The following is a 17,189-nucleotide window of genomic DNA, read 5'->3' on the forward strand; positions in this document are numbered from 1 at the left end:
CTTGCAGGTGATGTAATTTATCAAGAACAAGGAGAAGGTGAGGCACAACTGAAATATGTGTGTGTTTTGACTCTTTAAAATGTCAGACAATGCCTTTATGAATGTATCTAGCCTTCTACATAATGTTTTGTGTTACAAACAAATCTGATGTTACTAGAAAAGCACTTGAAGATAAATCTGAATTCAAGCTAGCCATTACCATTAAAAATACTATTACTGACTGAAAGTTCTGTATTTGATGCCTCTCTCTAGCTTTACGTCAACATAATATTGAAGAATGAGAAGTTGAAGCATATCTGTAAGTTCAGAACATGAAATTTGTGTGGTATTATTGTCTCTGCAATGATGTCACACAGCCAAAAAAGCAATAAGCAAACAAAGACAACTCAAAAAGAAAAAAAAAGTCCAGATAAACAATATTTTATGTGATTGTTTGAATTCTTATATGGAAATGATTTCTTCTGACTTGTGTCAGGATAGGAAAATAGGAAGGCTGCTGTTTATCTTCTGCATTGCAATAACAGGAATCTGCTCAACACGATCTCACTCTGTAAAAGTGGAGGACAAATAATAACAGAACCTCAGGATTCACTGAACTTAGTTTAGTGCAGGCTCACACAAATTAGAAGGAGCTAATGATTGTTTTCATGTCTCCATGTTTTCAAGGGCTCCTGGACAGTAGCTAAGTTCTCAAGTATGAACTAGATTAGGGTTCTAAGACTGTGTTATTTTTGGGATAGTAATGGCTGTCTAATGGACTTTATTATTTCTGCCATCTGATGTGAGAGGAGAAGGGGCACTATGTTATACAACTTGTCTAAACATGGCATGATTGAATCACAACTTTTTCAGCTCTCAGGCTTCCTTTGGCACATTTTCTTTCAGTGGAGCTGATGCTGATGTAAAGCCTGTTGTCTCTTTTCTATAGCAAGCAGGCACCCCAGGATAAGCTCCTCTGTCCTGCAGCTCCTGCGTAAGGGGCAGAAGCTGAGATCAAGGAGTCAGGGAATTTGTGTTTTGGTGACCATCTCCAATTTGCTTATAAGGGAAAGAGACTCCACAAATTCTGTCTTACCCACAGGTGACATTTCTGGAACAGAGGCTACATAAGGTCCATCCAGGAACTTGGGTTCATTGTCATTGATGTCTTGGATTTTGATGATAAACTCTGACTCTGGTTCCATCGGCCGGCCCGTTCTCCTGTCCAGAGCTTGTGCTCTGAGGGTGTACTGTGACCTTTCTTCCCGGTCCAGCCGCTGAATGGCATGAATGTCCCCTGTCGTATCATCAATTGTGAACACGATGCCAGCTCCCTCTCCTGAGAGGATGTATTTGATCGAGCCATCTCCCCTGTCCATGTCAGAGTGGAGCTGTGGAAAGGAACAGGGTTCAATTAGACCATGAGCTGGGTAAGCAGCTGCTGAGAAACACCAAGCATGTGATCATCCCCAGCATTTTGGTCTCGCTGTCGGGACTCACAAGCTGGTTCTAATGAACTCGCTTTGCTGAAAGAGGCAAATGGTAAAGTCTGTATCGCATAGTTGTAATTAAAAAAACCTCTCCTGTCTTCCTGCTTCTGCACCCACAGCTGTGCCAAAAGAAAAGGCAGAGGCACCCAAACAGGAACAGGCTCTGTGCCTTTTGGAATCTCACTCAACAAAATAATTATCTTTTGCCTTGTTACAATGGCCACTGAGAAGATTTGGGATAAAGTGAGGTCAGCAAAGCTGCAGACTGTGATTCCTCACATGGCTTAAGAGAAGTCAAATACTACAGGCGAAGCATAATGTTGGAGCAAAAAAGGGAAATCTGTTTGGGATCAAGGGGAAAGCAGAATGGGAGAGCTACCCAGTAAGTGTTATGATTCATAAATATTTTAATCTTTTTCCATTGAATTTTAATAATAAAATTAGTCTGGATCCTTACATCTTCAGGAAGGAATATTGTCAAACAGTAGGTAAGCTAAGCAGCAAGAAACAGTTGCTCATGCCCATGGCAGGCTATAGAAATGAGAGCCATCCCAGATTTTCTAGGAAATTAGCAAATGGATTTATTGCATGACTGCTAATTAGTTTTGAGCCGCCACAGATAACTGTGAATGCAACAGAAAAGAGCAAGAGTAAACACAGTACTAATTATAATCTAAAACAGGGAAGCAAATAATTCTGGGGACTACATTCTGTTAAACACCTGGTTCCCATGAAATACTGGAATGACTATCAAAAGCAATCAAATTGGTTAATTTCACTCACACTATGAAAATCCACAGTGTTATGGTCATACTTCCATGCTTTTGAAGAACAGAGCATAAAGATCAATGCCCAGTGGCAGTAATCATTCAGTACCAAAAGACAGGAAGGCAATTGACTTGAGGTCCAAAAATCAAAATGGTTCAGAAGTGAATACTGTTTTCCAGTGTGATTATCATTGTGGGTGATGAATAAAGGATAAATAATAATTTTAAAAAAGCAGTGAAGGTGGGTTAGATTCAATTAAGCACATTTTAAAATGCATATATGGGAAAATAATCTCAGAAATATGGTCAGAATTAGGTGTGTGTTTAATGCTTTGATGAGCTTAAAAGACAGATGGGAGTAATATTGGACGATGGGGCCAGACATAGTTAAATAATTGTACTGGAGAGAAAAATCTTAGAATAATAAACTGAATATATGAACACAGTGTTGGAAGAAAGTATCCAAACAGAAATGGATAATTTGGGTCGAAAAGCAGAAGTCAAACTTTCTACAATTGATTACAGACTGTTCTCTCAAGAAAGAAAGAAGAAATCTCATGTCTGAGCTGTTTAAAAACATAAAGAACATATAAAATAACTTATCACATAGGAGAAAGTTAAATAGGAATGAGGGCAAAATTGCTCATCTGACCTGAGCATTTCTAGTGCCAGTGAAGCAGCTCCTCAGCTGTTTTAGGGCACATGATCCTGTTGACTGGGGAATGGAAAGATCTTCTCCCCCAGCGAAGGGTCTGGTCAGGAGATACTCATTCTCTGCAGGGTGTGTCCCTTACTTGCCTCTCAGCTAGGTCAGGTGATCTATGCAAAACTTGGACCCACTCCTGATTTTAGAGCAAGCTTTCAGCTGAGGTGGGATCCCCTGGTTTTCCATGGCATATCCTAGCCTGCAGGCAGGTCTCTGTGGACATGAACTGGGACAGCCAATGTTAAGGGCAGCAGTGCTGCAATGTGGCTGCAGGAGCTGAAGGTGCAGGTTGTGACAATGGCTGTGTCAGGCCACTGGTATTTCATTTCCTCTGCTTCCATCCCTGCAGTGGCTACTGCATCTGAGAAACACCAATATTTTGGAGAAAAGCTGGCAGCTCTCAGGCAATGTATTAACTGAATGGTGGAAGAACAAGCCCAGAAAAATTTGGCAGTGGTAAACAGTTAAATTTAGATGGCTGCTATGTGTATTAATTCACATGCAGGCACCAGGACTGCAAACTGGTGTATCTTTAGGAAACACCATCTTGTGATTAATTTAAAAAAAGACAGTGGTTGTCATTACTTACCCTAAACACCCATAACTCAGAGATTATCACTGTAGGAGCTAGTAAACAGGATACTTCCAGAAGGAGGACACTATTATAGCTTTTCAAATTGATTCAGAACCACTAAGCTACATCTTGGGCATTTGTTTTAGTGCATTAACGCTCCAGTAAAAGAATGCAGCTGCTGAGACAGATACAGATGTTAGACCTGATTGGGGAATTAGAGCTGGGCCTGATGGAAGAAAATGTGTTTTGGAACACCAAGTCCTCAATAAATAAGGAAAAAAAAAAAAAGAAAGAGGAAGGCAAAGTCAAATTCAAAGTCAAAAGTGAAACAGAAAAGAAAGAGAAAAATGGAAAAGAAATTGAAAGCAAGGAAAAAAGAAAATAGGAAAAGAAAAAGGGATCAGGAACAGAAAAAGAAAATGAAGAAGAAGGAGAAAAAGAAGAAGGAAAAGAGAAAGAAAAAAAGAAGCATTTTTTCAAATAGCAGTAGGTGCTCAGGAATTTTCAGAATACTTAGAACCAAATAATGAATCAAACTCATGGGTTAAATTACACCTTCTGTCCAAAGCCCTACTTGGAATAAATGCAGTTGTGAAGGGAGCAAACAAGGAATGAACATGGCATGCTATTAAGAATTTGGGAGTACAAGAGGATCTCTGTCTAGCTGTGACTTGTTAGAAACATTGGGTCTCCACCAAGGCTAGGCAGTAACAAATGCTAGCAGCACTTTTGCAGCTTCTTGTATAATCCGCTCGTTCAAGACAAAGCAAAAAAGAGTGTAAAAGACAAAACGACACAACACTGCCAGACTGCAATAAATCCGAAAGAATTTGGTGTCTGAAGGGACTGAAGTTCACACCAAACCTAATATCAGGATGCTGTAGTTTGCAGTGTAAAAGTCACTGTTTTGGAAAGGTGATCTAGTTTTAAGCTGGCTCTGTTTTATGGGTGGTGCAATAAATTGTGCTGCCATGTGGTTGATACAGAGTAGCAGGAGTGAAATTTCTCCTCCATATTAAGGAATGGGTTATTAGAGGAATAAAGCTGATAACTCCTGAGAAATTTTTAACTGTGTCAACCAGTGTTGCTTCTTTTGATGAGAATAGTACAAAAAAAAAAAAAAAAAAAAAAAAGATGTTACATCTGCATTGGAATGACATCTTTCCTGGCAAAGGACATGTGGAAGAGAGCACTGCTGCAGTGAGCAGCTCAGGGGAGAACCCACACAGCTCTGCTAAGCAGTCTGCGACTCCATCCTTGATGTGCTTCTCCCTTCTCTGCTTCCAGGGAGATAGCACCTGCAGGGGATTTTTGTAAAGATTCCTGAGTGAGTGTGGTTGATGTACATTGATAGTCTGCGGAGAGGTTGCATTTTATTCATTTATTCAGCTGCTGTGATTCAAGTGCTTCTTTGAAACAGGGTTAGGGAGTCTCCAACATGGCAAAATGGTGAAGTGTGTCCCCAGTTCAATTACTGACACAGTGCAGGCTGCTCACTGAATGTGGAAAATACCTGCTGTAGCAAATGAAGGGGCTTTGGTTTCCCTGGTTCATCCTATTAGCCAATAATGGCCACCTCTAGGAAAACTGAAGCCTTGTATTTATCTGTGACAGGACCAGGAACCCTCTGAAGCTGAAGTACTTTAAATCACTATCATGAGCACTGGAGAAAAGCAAAAATTGTACTGATTTCACATCAGGAAGTTTCTTTCACTTCTCTGTCCAGAACATATTTTGCACCTTGCCTTAACAGTTGTCTAGGGAAGTTCACAGAATCATAGCAGCTTTGGAAATCATATTAGGCAAGCCTGGACCTGTTGTTCAAGTCAAGGTGATTTTTTGGTTGCTCCAGTCATACGGAACCAGCCAGAACCAGCTGTACAACCGCATCTGCGCTGTGCATTCTTTCTCTTTCTGACAGGGGCTTGGAGAGACCAGATGGATAAAATCAAGGCTTTTCAGGATGTTGTGGGTGGTGTCATTTAGAAGATGCCCTGCCTGGCCTGGTATGGGACCAGGGCTGTTTTGGAGGGCTGGTGTGAGCAGCCAGAAGCAGACTGAAAGCCCTGTTCCACCTCCGCCCCACTCCGTGCAAGCCTTTACAGAGCTATTTTTGAGTCAGCCTGGGGTGACTCGGGCTGAAAAATTTCTGGCCTGCCAGAACAATTAATTCACCCCACAGTCTATTCCCTGCTGACCCCTTTCCTAAGGATCCCTAAGACTCAGGCAGCACTAATGCAGGCGGGCAATGAATTGTGGGAGGCTGAATTGTTCGGAGCGCCTCTGGCTGGGCGAGGTGAGGGGAAGCCTCTGCCTCACAGAGCCTCACAGAGCCCCACAGCCCCCATCCCACCACTTGGCTGCTGCTCTGCACCCCATGGGGGGCGGGAGACCATGGAATGTGGGAGCCCCAGAGGCCCCTTCTGCCAGCAGAGCTCCCTGGTGCCGGGATGACACGGAGCACTGCTGAGTTAGGAGGCCTTCCGAGGGATCCAGCCCTGTCAGCTCAGCAGTGCATGGGACTAATTGGCCCTGTTAACTGTGGGTGCTGATTAGCCCTTGGGTGTTAATTAGCCCTTGTGCACCCTGGTGCAAGCACCGCCAGTGCTCAGGCAGTCTTGGAGAGGCTCCCTGATGGCAGCTTGGGCTTCAGAGTGGTGGGCACAGGCCATGAGGTCTTGGTGTCCTTCCCTTGGGCAAAACTGAGTGGTGGTGAGCTCAGGAGCATTGCTGACTGTGCCAAATGTGCGTGCTCCTAATGACAACACCAGGTCTAAAAGATGAGCTGGTTTCTCCCCATATGTGTTTTACCTAAGTTCGACTCACAAGTGGAAGCCTGAAGTAATTTCAGATGTAACTGAGAATGTGGAATAATAAGTCTGGCCCTTGTTCCGGAGCTGGGAATAGCCTGAAAACAAATATTAATTTCTTTAATCAATAGATATCTCAAGACCTGAAAAGCTAGGTGCACAGATGAATGAAGACTAATGAGGTCTCATCTGGAGGCAATTACTAGTAATGCCATTGCTTTGGGAGGAAGGAGAAGACATCTTGCTGTCAGTCATGCAGGGATAAATCAGGAGGAGGTCTTCTGAAGCCTGCAGATCCATTTTGATTTATATTGGTGTGACCGAGAGCACAATTTAGCTCTATGGGGCTGTAGAATGATAAATATGAGTCCAAACTGGGCCTCTGGATATGTAATATTTTTTTCTTCCTGCAGATGGATAGCTTGGAAGGAAAAATGGAGCCTATATCTCATGAAAGAATAAGCAATGAAATGTGAAGGAATTATTTCCTGACATCCTTTCTAAGTTATTTTTTATATATACCTATGTGTAGTCTCCACTTGTCATAGCTGTATCTGATATTCTAGGCATGTAAATCTTGATTAAGCACATTAACTCTCTCCATATTTTTGTCCATATTTGTCACCTTGGTGTAGAAGAGAAGCAAACTTGATGCTGACCATAAAACTTTGAATAACAGGGTCAACAAAGGGTCAGTGATTCAGGGTCTTTAAAAATGAAAAAGGAGGATGGTTATAGTGAGACAGATTGTGACAGACGTCACTGGTCTGATTTCCATCAGCTTCTTCCTCAAGGAGACACAGAAAAATAAATGCAAAATATTACCAAGAATATATATAGGATAAACTCAGGAATATATTTTACACATATCTGTACTGATGGATAGGTTCTTGGGGCATAAGGGGTTCAAAAATAGGACCCTTTATAGTTGGATTTAATGAGGTGTCCATTTACCCTTCTGCATCTGGAGAGACTTCTCTGTAGTCCACCAAATTATCTGCAGTCACGATGTGGTAAGCCAGAAGATACTCTGACCCTGAATATTTACAGAAAAAAAACTCTAAAATGTCAATTTTCAAGGGAAACTGGCTATTTAATTTGATTTTGAATTGCAGCTTCTAGCTGACTTGATCATGGACAGAAGCATGATCACAATCTCTTCCTTTCTTTCCTAATCCTTATATGTCAATATAACCTTGCTTTGCCTTGACATTGTAGGAGTCCCTGGAAAAATTGCTGCAGATTTTCTAACACTACCTCAAATTGCAGATGATGATTGATGCAGCAGATCTCTTTGAAATAGGCAAATATATTGACAGCCCCTTGAAACAGCAATTATTCCTAAACAAAGGTGACATGGGGCAAAAGCTCTTGGGAGCAGAAGTGAAATTAATGCGAGTGAAGTCACTGCCAGAAAGAAGGCAAAGGCACTTGAGGAAACGTGCCGTGTTTCACCACAATCTGCAGATACACAGATGGATACACACACTCTTCCAGACATCCTCCCACTGTGGATCTTACCTTCCCAACATAGAGAGGGTCAGTTCCTGTGTATTCCTCCAGAACAAAAAACTGGTTCCACACCCAGCTCCTCTTCATACGCTGATGCAGCTTGTCTGACAGGTTGTCTTCTTGCCCTTCAGTGAGGGGTCTGGCACTTCCTGACAGCACAGTTGTAGTGAGGTCCATCAGTCCCCAAAAATACAAGGAGACACCAAGTCCAAACAAGTTCTTTGCATTGCTCATTCTACCTGAAGTCCACATCCGTATACTAGGACTGGCTTAAAAGCCCAAACACAGTAACTTGGGTCCCTTGAAAATAAAGTAGGCCTTCTGTGTAGTCCTTTGAAATGTCCAGGAGAGATCCTGGTTCTCAGAAATACAGTATCCTGTAAAGTTAAAGGAAATTCATAAGAAGATGCCTTTTTCCTCAAGGCAAATAAGTATTCTCAATAGACAAATATACTATAAAGTATTTAATCTCTATATAAAAATGTAAGATCAGGATGTACAACTTTTGAAAACAGAAATACTATTACCATATAAGCTGAAGACCTGGAGCCTTAGGTACAAGTCATATCAGGGTTTAGTCAATAAGCATGAGTTCTTGACTTTGCTAATTTAGCTGTAGGGTTGCTTTATGATATTGATTGGCATGAATTAAGTGCATACTTTTTAGAAATATTTATGATCAGAAGAAGAATATTTAAAAACAGTTCACTCTGGAAAATTATGATACCTGGAGAACAATATTTGGCAACCATCTTTCTGTTTGGAAACTATGCCATTGTCATTACACACACGTCCATACACACATGTCTACATAAATACAGATATTATTGCTATATTGCAAAACTTGAGAATAATTTCTGGAAGCTCCAAGTTATTTCTGGCTTTAATTATTCTCTCAGCCTCTCTGTTGCTTGAATTCAGGTTTCACACTCTGTTGCCTCCTCTCTGAGGAACTGATTGCTGCTACAAATGCAACATTTCTAGAATTTGAAGGGTCAGTTAATAATTTTATAACCCACAAAATGTTTCACAGTGCTGATGGCCACATAGTGCATGTCCAAGCAAGTAATGATAGCACTTTTTTTTTTCTTTCAGAGTCCTTAAAGACCTGTTTAGGCAAAGGAATAATGACCTCTATCAGAGGACACTTTCTCATCAGTCTAGGGCCTTGTCTTGTCGTGGTCAGTTTAGTTGATGACCTCACTCCAGGCTAGGTATTATAGCAAACTTTTCCTTCACCATTTTGCTGAACTTAATGTTCTAGTGCTGGACACAAGTTACTCTGTCAAAACACTCCATATATCCTCTGTTGGCCCAGTATTTTTGCTGCTGCTTTTAAGAACATTTCTTTTTTCATGATAAACAGACTAATTAGGAAAGGCATATGCAGCTCTGAGTCTTAAAAGTTCACACTTCCTTTTACTGCTGTTCTACACGTAGGTGTTTAGGCTTAGTTAATTGTTTTAGCCTGTGGAAATAAATGTACCAGGAGATGTCTGTCAAATATTTCCAACTGAAATCCTCGAAGGAGTTCAAAATAATAAAAAGTATTTTAGACAGTTGCATGACTTTAAAGTAAAGACCAAGATAACACAATGTTTTTAACAAAGAAGAGTGTGGTTGTGAATTCCCCAGCATAAAGGTTGTTACAACTGGACAACTGGGTCCACTTAGAAATCTACTGAAACAGAAATTCAAAAAATAATCCAAAAATTGGCTGAAATTTGAAAACGGCAGTGTAAATTTGTAAGTGATGTCCACGGGGGAGCAGAGATAAAACGACCATCTAAGACTAATTTCTACACAAAATAATGTTTCCAAATATAAAGCCCAGAAGTATGACCACATAGTGCCACTAGCCTATACAGCTGAGAAGTGTAGCAAAGTAATGGGGCCTTTACCTTGATAAAGTTTACAACCTAGGCCTGAATAGATATGACAAAGAAAGTCAAAACTATAAGCACAGAGCATGGTAAAGTCCTTCTAAGCAGAGCAATGTCCAGAGCTGCTGGTTGTTTAGACACTGGCTACATAATATGCTAGAGTTTATTGCCTGCAAAGCTAAAGAATGGGGATTTACCCTAAGCAGTACAAGCCCAGAAAGACCACAGTAATCTCTGTGTGTCTGTCACTTCATGAAGAAGTTTCCAGCTGTTTGTGAGAGGCAGGGACGTGGCTCACAGTCCCTGCTGGATGCCCACAGCCACAGCTGTCCAAGAACTATGTGTGCAGAGCTTGCCTCTCTTTGTCCTGTGATGCCTTGCTCCAAACCTCCAACACACCTCTACACTGGGGAAAGGAAGGCTGAAGCCCTTCTTTCATAAGTATGCGCACCATGTTCTTGGCGTGTTCTAAACAACGAGTTATTCTCAGCAAAGTCAGCGGGACATTATTTACAATCCATGTTTTGCTGGTGAGTAAATGTGGGCAAGAGCTTCTCACCACCCCCCAATATAATTGGAGGGAATACACCTTGCAATGGGAAAAGTAACTGGGGGCAGGCTATGATCCAGCAGTAAGGTCCTACCTGAAGTTTTTGCTTTAAGAAACTCCCCCTACTAAACAGATCAGTTGCATTTATTTTTATGTGGCAAAGAGATGATACAACACGATGGACCAATTCCTGTGGCAGTCAGATTGTGTTTGTAGGTGAATTCTCAAACCACAAATTCAAAACTAACGGTGCCAGGTGTCTCCTGCAATTAAGTTCAGCCATCAACGATCAACAGTACTTAGGAAAGGTATCAAGACATTGTTAAATGAACTTGCAGAGTTACTAGTATACCTGTAAGGAGGCAATAGCAAAAGAAATCTGATAATCAGGGTGATAATCAGGATGTTTTTTATCCACATGTGCATTAAATCAGAAAGAAGCATGATAAGTAAAAGCAGTAAAAAAAAGGTCAAGAGGAGTGATATAAGTGCTTCAGGCTCTTTGTGAGAACAGCTTTTGCCATCTGAATGTGCAGTTCTATGATGAACCTTTCTTGAAAACAGTGTATGACTCAGTGGTCCCTGGCAGTAATATCCCTAAGAACATTTCTTATTCCCAATGCAAACTTATTCTGGGGTACGGCAACTGTCAGGAAACTTGCCATTAAGAAATGTAAAGTCTTGTAAAAGGATGTTCCTTCCTTGAGCACCAGTAATTTCCCCATTTACTGCCAGCCCATGGTGACATGGTCATATATTTTTGTAGAAATGGAAGAAAGCAGTAGTATTGAAGTGGAACAGTGGTTTTTTTTTTTTTTTTTTCTTTGTTAATAGCAGAGTTTCTGATTTCTCATGCCTTCCCAAAACTATGAACAAAAGCAGGCTCAAACTCATTGCATTTTGCTCCTCGCCTAAGGGCAAATTGATACCATTAATAGCAATGTTTAGTCCACAATGGTTCCTCTCTGAGACTGAAGGAGAATGACATTTTTTTCTGTCTCAGGTCCTCAGCTGGTGTGAAAGGGATGAAAAAGGCCTCTGTTAACTCCTGGGCTGAGGCGCTGCTGATCTCTCTGGGTCCCTTTTCCTTCAGTGTCGCCAACCCCAGGTGTGTGCTCTTGGCTTCTGCATCTGCAAGGCCTGCAGGCCAAGGAACGCATTTCCCAGCGGCGCAAAAGGGCACTCACATACATTTAGGGCTGGAACTGTGTGGTCGCACAAATGGTGGCTGAGCTACAGATAAGGCCATGGGTGACTGAGTCTCTCAGAGGACTTGTGCAGATGAGTGTGATGGATGAGTACAGGGTCACTTCAGCTGTAGACACAACACTGGGTTAGGATAAGAGCCAGGCGCTTGGGGTGCATTAGCTTGGTGGGGTCTCTGGACTTAGATGGCCCACAGTGGTTTTTGCTCAGATGGTTGGCTCAGGCTTGGAGGCAGATTCTGTTCCTTGCAGGGAATCAGGGGAACCCATCATACAGGAAGGGTTACTTGGCATTGCTAAGCGAGGCAGAACAGAACTCTTAATGTTCCCTTAATGCAAATAGTTTCTTGGAGCCCTTCAAAATATGTTCTTAAGGAAATCTGCAAAGATGGAATTGATGAGCCTCTGCTTGCCATATGAAGTATATTACAGAAACACATTTCATGACTCAGCATGGAGATGTGCAAAGAATTTGAAGGCAGTAAAGAGGGGGAAATCTTGTTTTCCTTGCTGAGACACAAAAATAATTGAGCCTGGGAGAACTACATGACCAAAATCTGTGAGATTTCTGCAGAGGGTGATTTATTTTTCAAGAATAACTTAAATGGTTCATTTTGTTTCTCACAGTTCTCTACTCCATGGAAAAACATTTAGGTGTATCTGTGCAGTTTATATCCTTGACCCAAAGTGAATGCCTTTCTTGCCCCAGCTTTTGTGATGAATATTTGATTATCAGCTTGGTTGTTTAGGTTACTTTGTCTGATCTTGCCTTGCAAACATTGCTGAAAATCCTTTTTCTTGTCAGTCAGTGGTTACAAATACAACTTTTGGCCTTATAAAGACCCATGAAGATCTGATTGATCTTTGTGTTACTTGTGGTCTATACATGGTACAAAGGAATTACCTAATAGTTCTACACAAAAAAGAGTTCACCAATGAAAATATAAATTTCTCTTTTGGCCTGTATTGCAAATTAAAGTAGGCATATTCCAAGTGTGAACTACTCTTCATGCTCCAATTCTGCAGACATCCCTCCATCCCCATCACATATTTGTTCTGTAATTAAGTTACTCTTAACTGAATAGCTAATACTGGGCAAAGTTGAAAAGGAAAACAAAATAATTGCCAGAACCAACTTCTGGCATTTCTTGCAAGTGACCCAGTTATCTTGTTAATCCTGAAGAGAACAACGCTTCCAACAAAAGGATAAAAACATTAATAGTTTGGATGATCATATTGGTACCCAGAGAGTTCCACTGGGATTGAAATGTATTGTGCTCAATACATATTTACATAAATGCCAAGGATTATATAGTCAAAAAGCTCAGACTTGAAAAGCTTTACTGACATGCTTACTGTACTCACCACAATGAGCAAGTGGTCTCCCAGAAAGTCAGTGGACTATTTGCATTCTTAAAATTAATTACATCTTTTATGCCTGGTCCTTGCAGTGGATTTTGCTGTATGGACTCAGCACTCTTGTAAAATGCTACAGACCTTAGTGGAGCCCAAGCAGGCACATGGCTTGAGTGGAGGCAATTCATTTGGACCATTAAACTGAGAAAGTGGGGAAGAGAGGCAACCAGTATTAAACTCCTCCTTCCATTTTGGCTGTACATGAGTACACAAATTCATGTGATACTTCTCAAGTAAACATTTCAAATATGTCACATTGCTTAGCAGCACATACACTGCACTAGGAATATGCTAAGGAAAATGATCTCTGTGTTTAATGACACATTTAAAAATTTTCCCCCAGTATTTTGCAAAAGAAACTAAACTGATTGGTAATGACCAGAGTAAGAAGAAATTAAATTTGACTAAAAAGAATTCTCCAAATGAGGTATTTACTTTGTTTCTTGAATTTCTCAATTTTGATATTTTAAACCAAGGTGGAGGTGGGAGTACTGTGCAGTTTTTTACCCACTATGAAATGGATTATTCTTTTATGCTTTCACAGATTAGTTCTTAGGGTTACTGTACCCTCATTTCCTTGCTGCTTTGACACAAGACACTTTTGCAATAAGCCCAGAGGAGCACCAGTCAGTAAGCAGCTGTAGGCTGTATTCTGCACCAAACACACCATCACAATGGGTGTTAAAATCACAAGCCAGAGATGGAGGTTCTGCTGATCCAGAAACTAAAATGTCTTAAGAAATTAATGCCCTACTTTTCTCCTTTTGAGTCCTAATGAGGTTATATCTTGGACTGCTGTTTCCAGTTCTGGGCTTCTGAGTATGAGGGAGACATGGAGCTCCGGGAACAGGTCCAGCAGAGGGCAATCAAGATGATCAAGGGGCTGGAGCATCTCTCCTACAAGGAGAGGCTGAGGGAGCTGGGCCTGCTCAGTCTCAGGAAGGACTGAGAGGGGACCTCATCAATGTCTATAAGTACCTGAAGGGAGAATGTCAGGAGAATGGATCCAAGTTCTGCTCAGTGGTGCTGTGCAACAGGACAGGGGGCACTGGGCAGAAACTGGGGCACAGAAAGTTCCACCTGAACATGAGAGGGAACTTTACTGTGCAGATGACTGAGCACTGGAACAGTTTTCCCAGAGAAGTTGTGGAGTCTCCCTCACAGGAGATATACAAGAACTATCTGGTCACAATTTTGTACCATGTGCTCTGGGATGACCCTGCTAGAGCAGGGAGATTGGTCCATATGACCCACTGTGGTCCCTTCTGGCCTGACCCATTCTGTGATCCTGTGACTCTATTATTTTAGAAATCCTAATGCTTGCAGTACCTAAGTTAGTTATCTCTAAACAGGCTGCATAATTATAGTCCTAAATATCTCTGTACTACTTCCAGAACTTCCTATGTTTTATCTCTGGCCCAGGACGGTCCTACTGTTACTATTACCTGTTATAGTTTCTGGGCAAATTTAAGTTAAAAGGAAAAATCTAGAGGCACTAGTTACTTTTCTTGAAAACAGACTGGGCCTAAACATGTATTTTTATTTTTACTTCACTTTATTAAGATCATCATAAATACAATGAAACTTGACAATGTACCATATGGTGCATAAACATTAACTCCAAATACAATCCATTGTCATAAAATTATATCTACAGACTAGTCAACAATCTCTCCTGGGACACATCAGTGAACTCATTTTGCTCAAGATCTGAAGTCCTTCAAAGCTTTGGAGTGTCTGCAGAGTGAAAAAACCCACAGAATGACAGAGGGAGTCCCATCGTATAAATCCCAGCCCTATGGTTATAGATGCATAAAAAGATCAAAAAGAATAAAAGACACACACAATCACAAAGTAAACATTTCCAAATAGAATTATGCTGATAACTTGCGTCAGGGGAAGATCTGATCCCCCGCTTTTACTCAGTGTGAAGCACTGTAAATACTACTGTAAAGAGCAGTACAGAAGTACAGGACAGTTTCTAAAGCTCCAAGCATGTCTAACTCTGCTGAAGTCAACTTCAACAGGAACTAAGTGTAACATTGCAAATACACTGCAAAATTCAAATAAATTTTAGATAAAACAACCCCTCTTTCATCAAGGATGTGCAAAGATACACAAAACCTATGAAAATCATACTAATTATGCTTTCATTATTAAGCAAAAACTCCTTTTAATTCTCACATCCTGACTACTTTTGCTATGCTGTCAAAAAGCCTGCACGAATAACTCTAAATTTTGAATTGATGCTCATATAAAGTAGCACACATAGTGATTTAAAAAAAAAACCCAAACAGCTAAAACAAAACAAACCATAAAGCCCTTCCTGTCCTCAAAGTGTGACCTCTCTTTGCAGCTGTACCAGGAGCCTTTGCTCACACTTGTCTCAAGACCTCTGAGCAATCCAGGCATCTGCCATTCCCCTGCTATGGGATAAAATCTGTTCCTGTTGCACACCTGGAATGTATTTTGAACCTGAGGTGTCACCATGCTGCCTGTGCGTGGTAACACATCATGTTCTTTAGCTACAAAACATTACATTTTGTGTCTGCTAGTCCCCACAATATGACATATTTCCATGTAGCAGTGAAAAATGATCTCTTTCTTATCCCACAGCTACTGGATAGTTGATAAGCCTCTCTGATAACTCCAAATGCCAAAGACAGAAAAAGTGTTATCTCCTATCTGGTGACAGATATGAGAAGCAGCTGCCTGCCTGTACCAAGTGGAGGTAATATTTCTTCCCATGCATAAAGATCAAAACCAATGATTGACAATGGCCTTTGTGCTATTGCTGGTGAAGACAACTTCCTAGTTTCTTTATGACTGTATTCCTTGTTAATTTGGCATTTCATACAGCATTTTGTCATATTACAAATGAGCCCCAACCCATTTCTAAAAGCAGCTGTTGAAGATGAAGAAGTGAACAGGTAATTTATTTTTCTAACCAGAAATCAGTATTTTGCCATCTCTCATAATTACTGCATGCACCCACTGGCATTTAGTGGATAGTAGGCTTTTCTGTTGTTGTTTTGTCTGATTGTGGTTTTTGTTGTTGTTGGCTTTTAAAAATTGTGTCTTTTCATAGAGAAAGGACATTCTTTAAATTAAGTTAGAAAATAGCTGTGGGTGCTTTAAAGGTGAAAATCTTTTCTCTAATTCCCATTTCATGACTCTGACATTGCTCATCAGTACAACACTGGCACCTGCACCTCCCCTGATCTCATTGATTGCCTTGTCTGGGCATGAGGACATACACTACTAACCAACAGGATGAACATTTTCAAGTCATCTCCAAGCTATAGTGTATGAAACCAAACCAGCAAAAGAAACAGAAGTCTTACAGCCTCCTTCTCTGTCTGAAATACTAGAGTATACCTTGTTTTTATCACCTAGCTTCAAAGTGTTTGTAGAAATACAGAATAGAGTGCTTAGCCTTCACAGGACACTTTCAAGCTGAAAGAATAAAGTAAGAAACAATAAATATGTGCTGACCTAATTTGTCCCAGTTTTAAGACAGCAAGCAAAAGGTTCATAAAGCCTGAAAAACAACTTCACATGCTTTGCATGCCAGCCTCTAGGTTTTGGTCTTCAAACTCAACTCTTGCAGTTTCCACGGAGAGTGTGTGTAATGTCCTGTCTAATTGTCCTCTGTAGATGTGACATGCTCTAATAACACCTACCCCTCACAAAGAAGTATGTATTATCTATTTTCCATCTTCTTTATAATCCACTGTTGGGACATGTTTCCAGCTTTTACTGTGCCTTCCATTTCATAAGATGAGTATCCTGGATGAAGCATTTCCTCTGTCTAGATTGCTTAATGGCTAAGCAAAACAAGCATTTACTAGAATATAACAGATCTTTTGTTTTGCTGGCAAACTCTTTGCTTGTCAGTTTGTTACAGGTGAATCGTTCAGAGAAGAATCCAAAACCCTGTGCTCCATCTGTTTTAGTATTCAATTTGTAATGGTGATGTAATAGCAGCTTTTGTAAGAGCTGAGGTATTCTTGGCCAAAATTCCCATCCTTCCATTATCTGCTGTGAGCCATCTGGTTGCTGTCCTTCAGAGGGGAGAATCTTCTGCAGCTGTTTTGAGTCTGATTTCCCAAAGAAACGAGCTTATGCAGTAACATAATTGCACTGATATTCTCTTAGCATTGTGAAAGGAGAGATCCCAAGGATTCCTGTATTTCATAAAATCATAGAATCATAGAATCATTAATGTTGGAAAAGACATCTAACTTCATTGTGTCCAACTGTTTGCCCAGCATTTCTAACTGCTCCCTGGGGATTA

At 40.8% G+C, this 17,189-nt stretch overlaps 1 protein-coding gene across 1 annotated transcript in view; it reads right to left on the bottom strand.

Annotated features, from left to right (window-relative positions):
• CDH20 (cadherin 20) overlaps window positions 1–17,189 on the bottom strand; it is a 118,653-nt gene that overhangs the window by 29,399 nt on the left and 72,065 nt on the right. The window contains exons 2-3 of the mRNA XM_064427234.1: window positions 7,848–8,215; window positions 1,076–1,370 (exon numbers count right to left, since the gene is read on the bottom strand). Coding sequence (XP_064283304.1) covers window positions 1,076–1,370; window positions 7,848–8,090 — 538 coding nt within the window. The 5' untranslated portion in view covers window positions 8,091–8,215. The remainder of the gene's footprint in view (window positions 1–1,075; window positions 1,371–7,847; window positions 8,216–17,189) is intronic.

Source organism: Passer domesticus, chromosome 1 (genome assembly GCF_036417665.1).
Source record: "Passer domesticus isolate bPasDom1 chromosome 1, bPasDom1.hap1, whole genome shotgun sequence".
In the NCBI taxonomy this organism is placed as follows: Eukaryota; Metazoa; Chordata; class Aves; order Passeriformes; family Passeridae; genus Passer; species Passer domesticus.